The sequence below is a fragment of the Zeus faber genome (assembly GCF_960531495.2).
Source record: "Zeus faber genome assembly, chromosome: 17".
In the NCBI taxonomy this organism is placed as follows: domain Eukaryota; kingdom Metazoa; phylum Chordata; class Actinopteri; order Zeiformes; family Zeidae; genus Zeus; species Zeus faber.
Genome location: NC_137204.1, coordinates 22,763,161 through 22,771,765, shown reverse-complemented (window position 1 = coordinate 22,771,765; position 8,605 = coordinate 22,763,161). Strand labels below are relative to the sequence as shown.

Genomic DNA, 8,605 nt, shown 5'->3' with positions numbered 1-8,605 from the left:
CCCAAAAAAAAAAAAAAAACCGAAAAAAACAATAACAGTAAACACGGTCATCTGCTTCTCGTTGATCTCTTCTCGACTCTCACTTGTGCGCTCATTTATTGCGAGGATTTGCCAAAACCTCCAATTAAATATTGATTGATGATTTCCATGATTTCCTGTGGAACAAAAACAAAGGAAAATAGAAATGAAATTATAGGAAATTAAATGGAATGAAATGGGCCTTCCAGGAGGGCCACGAGAGCCGATGGGACATAAACTGAGGGAGCTTCAGAGCACCAGGAGAGGTTAAATATGTCAATAAATAAATAAATAAATAAATAAATAAATAAATAAATATATATATATATATATATAAATAAATTTTGACTTGGAAATATAAGGTTATTTATTTCATCTCTGACACGCAGTGACACACATGAGGGGGTTAGAATCCCGTCTCTGATTTCTATGCTCATATGTTGCTCAGATCAGTTTTTTTCACGACCGTGTGAACAGCAGAAATCACATGGAATCGGATCTTTCCAATTGGGATTTTAATCACTCTCACATGTGCTCCTAAATCCAGTCTGATTTTATGCACGCGACAGTCTGAACGGTCAAATCGGAATTCATGCGACTTTAACGCCACTCTAATCGGGCGGTCGTCAAAGTAGTTTAAAGTGGCGAGATAGAGATCCTGAAATTTTGGATGACATCTGTGTCAGCGAAGCCCGACTCCGCATCCGCAGACGCCTCCGTGCGGATGCAGCGGCCATTGCTCTCCAAAAAGCCAAAAAAATAACAAAAAAAATTGGCCTCCCTTGCTCCTCATCCTCGTCCCGAATTCGACGGCTTCCACCGCCCATCAACTTGTACATCAAACCGTAAACGCTGACTTCAGTGGCCTCCGTGTTAACTTCCGCGTGGCAGCGTGCTGCAGGGCCCGCCCGAGGCGTAAGCGGCTGCTGAGGGCCCCCGGTGGCTGCCAGAAGGCCCCTCGAGAGCGTAGGGGGGAGGGGGCCTCCGATCAGCGGCGCACTGGGAAATCTCCGCTCCGCTGCACATCCCCGTCCCTCATAAAACAAAACAAAAAAAACCTTCCGTTTTCGTTTTAGATCACGCATTTATCTTCCTCCGTTTCCAAATGGAAAGAAATTGACGCCCCGAAATTCTGCTCGGGGCCCCATCAAGGCTTGGACCGGCCCTGGCGCGCGATGTCGTCATATCCATTCATTTCGACAAAACATCAAGTAGATGTTGCTGGGGTCATTTTCTGATTCAAGCTTGGACAACCTTAACACAGGCTACGCCCTGACCCTGAATGACACCCCCAGGCCCAGACCCCAAAATATATCCTGACAGAGCAGAATGCCACCAGTGCACCCGGGAAGCTTAAGATTTACAATAATAATCTAGGTATTATTTATTAAAGCAATAAAAGTGGTGACATTGCTGAGCATCCCAACGCAAACAACTTTGTTAATGGAATTTAACTTTGATTATCTGTGTTTATGACTCATTTTTGCTTTCTGTGTAACTTCCGAAGAACAGATGTAGATGAAAAGTACGATCCGTCACTGGAATGGCTCGTGGAAAAATGTATATTTCAACATTTTGCTCCGGTCTCCGGAATGTGTGACTTTTGCCCGAGCAGCCGTTCTTCAACCGAAGCGGGATGAAACGACTCCCATACCCCCTCACACGCGTTGCTTCCCGTTTCGGGATCAACGTGCCCAGTTCTTCCCTGCAGTAATAATGAAAAATGACCTCACTCGATGAATTGGGAATAATTACTGTACCCTGATCCCCAAACCAAATACAGATTCCTTTGCAACCGATAATCGTTGTGGTGTGACTATTCTTAGTATTTGCTTGAATTTTGGTGGTGGGACGCTGGGATGAATGGTACATTTAATTAACCTCAGGTGTATTTATAAGTACGGTCTTATATTAACAAATGTAGGATGATTCCACATTATTATTCTTTTTTTTTTTTTTTCTCCTCCTAAACTAGGCCTACAGATAAGTTCCTTTGACAGTCTCCACATTGGAAACTTTAAGGTGTCATATTCACCGTCCAAAAACAAAAACAGAACACAGATGACTCTGCACTGCGCCCATCTCACTGCTCCACACAGACGGAAAGACAAAACACGCCCGGCCAGCGTTCCTTCTCTCCGTTTGGGTGTTTGACCCGCTCAACATCACAAGCAGCGGCCCCAACGGCTGCTGCTCATCTCCGCTTCCCATCGAGACGGAGGAAAGTCAAAGCCTCCGCACGCGCGCACAGGCATGTGAGAGCAGACGGTTGACACCACACACACACACACACACACACACACACACACACACACACACACACACACACACACACACACACACACACACACACACACACACACACACACACACACACACACACACACACCCAAAATGACCTTTCCTGCATCCATGTTATGACGTTGAACTGTGGAAAGCCATGGAGCGTGTCGATTCATCCCGTCCCCGAATCGCCGGATGAGTTGACCTGATTGATCAGAATTATAAATACATTCGAAATCTGTTCATTTCTTTAATAAATCCCACCAGTTGTTTTCCATTTCCAACATTTCATATTTTGCATTTATGTGACTTAAAAAAAAAAAAAAAAAAAAAAAGTGTAAAAATGCCGTAACAGGAGTTTAAAAGAATCCAGAAACAAACAACAACAAAAAAACAAGCAGTTTATAATACAAGCTTTATTTACAATGTAGTTTTTCCAAAATTTGCAGTGTAGGAAGCACATTTTTATCAACAAGCCCTCGTTGGACAGATGCTATATGAAGTCCATCAAATGGTTATAATTATTATTTTTTTTTCCCCATTATTCTGAAATTACCTCTACCATGGTACATACCGGTATGTACATAGACTATTTGTATACAAGCAATATAAAACTTGGCAAATGGAAAGGTTATTTGCTACTTTAGTTAAATGTTTAAAACATTTTTCCTATGAGTAAAAAATACAGCAACCATTACACATGGTGTGACAGATTCTGACCTTCTCCCAAACAAATATGTTGTTCTTTTCCTCTGGAATACACATCACACAGACCCCCTCGCTGACTCTCAGTCGAGTTAAACCACAGAACCAACGGAGCCACCCAGAAACTTGTTCTGTTTTTTTTTTTTTTTTTTAAATACGTGTGCCGTAAAGATCCTTATGATTGCTGTTAAAAAGCAACAAATAAGCACCTCGCACACAGCAACCGGTTTGACAAGAGGATGGAAGGAGACGACATTGTTGCCGGTGACAGATTTATGCGTCTGCCTTTCCTGTAGTGAAATATTCAGACCAACGTGGACTCTCCCTCTCCCCCTCTCTCTCGCACCAAACCCACCGTGACACTGACACAGTGGGGATCCCACGGTGCGCTTGTGAACGCCTCACCAAGTGGACGAGCGGCGACGGGGCGGACGGTTAGAACAGTCCCGGATCGATTCATTTACAAGTGTAGAGGTTAACGGCAAGTGGTTTAAAAACTCAACACTCATGTAAGAGACATGCAAAAGTTAAAAAAAAAAAAAAAAAAAAAAAAGACAGGTAGACATCTTGTCAGAAGTTAAACTTAAATAAAACCTTCAATTTACACAGCAAACCTTTAAAACTTGGGACAGATTTTTATCTATTTTTTTGTTAAATTGTTTTCCAAATCCCGCTTTGTTTCGTCGGAACGCCTCCTGTAAAGCCAAGAGTGAAAACAATTTAATGATTGTTTTCAACCAGCCATTGAGAAATAATGGAGACCTTTGAATATATTGAAGTAAAGTTTTGAATTTTGTCAGTAAATACACCAAATTTAAATCGTTAGAGGTTTTAGTTATTTAAACCCTAAATACAATAAATCGGTTGAGACTGATTGGCGGTTAATTGCTATAATATAATTTTCATCATTGCGTCTCCTACAATCCAGATAAGACGCCCGATGTTGCATAATACAGGGATGTAACAGCATTTTGTTCGAGTGCAAAAAGAAAATCCAAAAAAGATCCATTTCCACGGTAACAGAATAGGGGACAGCAACACAATCTGCTCTAGCACTTTAAAAATCAAAATGGTTGCGCAAGCCGCAGCATAATAAGTTAAAGCAAACAAGAAATAAAAGATGCCAAATAGGGATACACATTTTAAGAAGCAATTACAAAAAAAAAAAAAAAAAGGGAGCTGGGTGATAAAAACAGGAAAAAGCAAATAAACTGGGAGTTTAGCGATTTTGGTCAAGGTATTGACCCTGAGGAGGGGAGTCATCTCAAATAAACTGGTACAGAGCCAGATATCAACAGCATTATATGATAACAGTTTTTCCCCGATATTAGATAATTTAGTACGGATCTGAATTTAGCCCATCTATTCTACATATTTTAAATAATTGTAACCGGGTACGAATGCTCATAACAAAAAAAAAAAAAAGAAGGAAAAAATCCCGTGGATCACCCATGCCTTCCCAAGCAAGGTATCTCAGCCAGGAAGTGTCCCCATTGACCAAAATATTAAAATGTCACAATTTTAAAAATAAAGAAAATAAACGGTGAGGAAAGCGCCAACCTTTGATCGTTCGATACTGTTCAACATAAAAACCAACTTCCCTTAAAAAACAACAACAAAAAAAACAAAAACAAAAAAACCTTCCCCATGAGCCTTGTTCTCACCCAAGTAAAGACACATTAAAGTTGTTCAAATGAGCTTCAGCGGAAAGAGCCGCCCGCGGCCACGCCCCGCGTACCAGCGGGAGGGTGAACCACGGTGGCGGTTAAGACCAGAATAAACTGCTTTCGCTGTTGTTTTTGTTTAGGAGGGCGGCGGGCTCACTAAGAGCATAGAAATACATCGCTCTCCCAATTTGCGCCTCGGGATGAATCGCAAAGGTCTCCGGTGGAAGCGCAAGCAGCCGCCTCCACGAAGGGTTGGAATGGAAGACGTGAGGGAGGGAGGGAGAGAGAGAGAGAGAGAGGGAAACGGACGACGACGACGACGACAGGAGGGAAGAGATGAGGCGAGGAAAAGGCGGCAGGAGAGTCAGGGCGCGGGGCGGAGCTGCAGGGCGGATGGATTCCGAAACGGACTCCGCCCCTCGCGGGCGGAGGGGCGGTTCGGGCTGGCCCTTGCCCGCGCTGCGTCGGCTTATCAACCCGGCGAGCGAGTCATGCAAAGGGAGGCAGGTTCATGCAGCGCGCGGCCCCCCCCCAAAACCGGGCCGGGACGGGGCCGGCTCGTTGGAGGCCTGTTCATGCAGTGATATTGCTGTTTCCAAAGGAGGGGGGGGAGAGAGAGAGAGAGAGAGAGGGCAGTAAGTCAGAATGCAAGGCCTACATCTTCAGCGGTCATCGTTTTGGGGATTGACGCGGCATCTCATTTTAGTCTAGAGGCGGCGAGGGCACGGGGAGGAGGCGGCAAAACAACACAATGCAAACGGTGTGAGTATGGACAGAAAGGGGGGGTGCGCTCCGGTTCACGTTGGACGGACGCACGGAACAGGGCCGTCACAATCACAACATCGTCATAGAAGTAGCTCTTTTTTCCCCTGTTGGTTGGTTGGTTGATGCCGCTGAAATAGCGACATTGAAACCTGTTGTAATCCATGGCTACTGAGTGCAGGGGGGCTATCACTTGACCTTGCCACAAAGAATTTGCCTCAACTCAACTGATGGAATCACATGGAATTCAGATTTTACTCTATATCTAAGATTAAACATTAGTTTAGAACTCCGATTGCACTATAAACACATGATTTTTTTTTTATCAGATGATAATGTTATAATTGTGACGTCTCAACACAAAGCGACAGGGCCGAGACGGCCTGTCTGAGTATTAAAAATACTGACTGAGAATACTGACAAAAAAAATGATATGCACCGCTTACTCCCGACGAGCTAAATCAACCCTGCGTCAGATAAAACACTGCGTCTCAAAGTGTCACGAAAGACCTTTGAATATATGGATTAAAAACGTCCAATCTTCAGGAACATAACTTCTCCGCTTCCTACTACACGCAGACCAATCTGTATCCTGGCGAACCAAAGGTTAAAATGACCATTCCGGTGTCAAGTCCAGTGTTTTGGCCTGTTTCACCAGGCGGCGCACACGTTACGTTCATTCCATCTGAAAAGGGAAGCGGCCAGGGCTTTAACGAAGGCAAAACACGGCGGAACTAAAGAAACTTTGATAAGAAAATGTGTGACCGTAGTTAGTAAGGAGCGGGGCCGGGCGATCGTTTCAGGTAGGTTTCTTCCCACATTGGTTCAATTTCAATTCCAAGGGGTAATCATGAACAATATGTGTTGACTAGTAAATTGGCGGAAGCTCAATTCGACAGCGTTCCGCTCCTTTCATAATCACAGCCGTTGCAATTTGAATTGAATAAAGTGATTCCCTTCTTTTCTGGCCGTTTCCTCCTTCGCAGGCGGTTAAGACAGTTGTGAGTCTGAGCGTCCGTCTTTGCTTCACAAGTGACGGCATCTCTGGTTACAGTGCCCCCCTCAATGTTTTGTCCACTCCCAAATACTTCAAGGTATATAAAAAAAACAAAAAAAAAAAACGCTTGGTTAAAAGTTACGTAATTACACTTTCCATTTCATCCTATCCCCCTTAATATATAGACGGACACATCATTCACCGTTAAACAATCTCCAACCAGACACAACGAACATCAACATTTTCAGACGACCACTTAACGCCCTACAGTCCACCCCCACGCTCATCTCCTTCCGCCGAACGGGACTAAATCATTTAAGACACCGCACACGAGCGGTTTCCAGGAGAATATCGTCCGTTTGTACACGAAGACGAGAAGACGTCCACTGAGAAACCCCGCCCCCGCCCCCCCCCTGTCCGTGCGGAGCCGCACCCCGGCATGTAACAGATAAATCCATCGCAGAAAAACCGGCCTCCCGCGCCAGTCGCGCAGCGCTTACGGGCGCGTCGGGGTCCCTCTCGCGCGGTCCAATCGCATCGCAGGAGCAGGGCGGAGCCTACGTGCCTCGGGGAGTCGACGCGCTGTCGAGTTTGACCTTCCCCGGACACAAGTGAAAGGGGGGAGAATGGATCGGCGTCGGGAGGCGGGGCCGGGGGCGGGGTTAGCCGGGCTTTCCGTTTGAGCTGTCGGCGGGCGGTGTAGGAATAAAAACACGGCACGGGATCAGTTTCGTAGAACTGCAGAAATAACGTTTAAAAAAAATAATAACAAAAAATAAAAGAACGGACGGGAGGGGTTCCGGGGCTTAGGCAGTGCTGCCACGCACCCCTACTTGGAGGACCTAACCAACAAGACAAAAAGGGGGATCAGTGGGAAGGAAGCCGGAACCTCCATGAGAAATGTATTGGTGTTGTGCCCCCGCCCAAAAAAAAAAAAATCAGCCACGACTACATGGGCATGCTGAGGAGGGGGTAAGGAAGTTGGGCCTCGTTTTTTTTTTTTAATTTTTATGTTTTTTTATTCGTTTTTAAATTTTTTGGGGGGGGGGGGGGGGGTTTCCCTGGTGTTTTCTACCTTGCGGTAGCCGGCTGGGCCTGGCCCGTGTAGGAGCGCCGCGTGCTGGTGGCCTGCCTCTGGCGAGCGAGGAAGGACTGACCGGTGCCGGTGTTGGCCAGCCGGTCCTCTGCTGCTTTCTTCTGCAGGGAAATGCCCTGCGAGGAGGGAGGGAGAGGGAGAGAGAGAGGGAGACGGGACGGACGTTTCAATGCCACGTTTGTAAAGAGAGCGTCCAAACTTTAGTCGATGAAAGTTTAACATATCTTTACAATATATATTTAATACATCCAGATGTTCTGACTTTCCGATACAGACGTAACAAGATAATCACCTAATTCAATTTCTGAACGGTCAGAACTGAAATCTAATAACCGGCGGAGAAGATTTTGACTTTGCAATATCGAGCGTGTCTCTTTTTAAGTAATAAAGTCTCAAATATAATTTTTCTACCGAATATCAAAAACTGCCATTCCGACTTAGCATACCACATACCATATGTCTCTATATCAGAGTATCTCAGAGTCACAGCTTTTCCAAGTCAAAAGCCATTATTGCAGGATTGCATTATGGATTATATTCATGCCAAATATAAAATGAACAATGATCGTGTAAAAAAAATAAAATGCACTTGGCCGATAAGTATTAAAAATGCTTGAAAAACGTCACAACATGAGCATCACACTGAGTTTTTTGCAGCTGGGATTTGTACTTGAATGCATCAAAGGCTGAGCAAACAGGCCTTAGAATAAGTAGGTGTCTCACTAACTGAGGAGAAGAAAGCAACACCAAATTTTGACACCAGACTTACTGAGTAAAAGTAATACAAGAACGTCAGGACAGACAGCAAACTATAAGCAGAGTTAGTGTTTGTGCGCGCAAACCTTTATTTATTTTTTTATTTATTTATTTTTTAACATACTTCCATCATTGCCACAAATGCTTAACCGTTTGACATTATGCCCATTTGGCTTTGAAATTGATTGAAATGTAATACTGTAGGATGTGTTCGTATGCAGCTTGAAGCGCGGACATGGAAGCGCTGCGACCTTAAGTTTCTAGCAAGGCCTGCAGCGCCCCCTCGTGGCCAACGTGTTTTTTCTCGTGGCTTTCAGGAAC

At 44.7% G+C, this 8,605-nt stretch overlaps 1 protein-coding gene across 3 annotated transcripts in view; it reads right to left on the bottom strand.

Moving 5' to 3' along the window:
* Positions 1-2,709: 2,709 nt before the first annotated feature.
* The window catches only part of hook3 (hook microtubule-tethering protein 3), a 40,389-nt gene continuing 34,493 nt past the window's right edge, over positions 2,710-8,605 (bottom strand). For 2 of the 3 annotated variants that reach the window (XM_080018264.1, XM_080018265.1), the window contains 2 exons: positions 7,508-7,644; positions 2,710-5,262 (listed from right to left, as the gene is read on the bottom strand). In XM_080018264.1, coding sequence (XP_079874390.1) covers positions 5,247-5,262; positions 7,508-7,644 — 153 coding nt within the window. In that variant the 3' untranslated portion in view covers positions 2,710-5,246. Of the gene's footprint in view, positions 7,645-8,605 lie in introns of all 3 variants that reach the window. The other variant, XM_080018266.1, reaches the window with a different exon arrangement.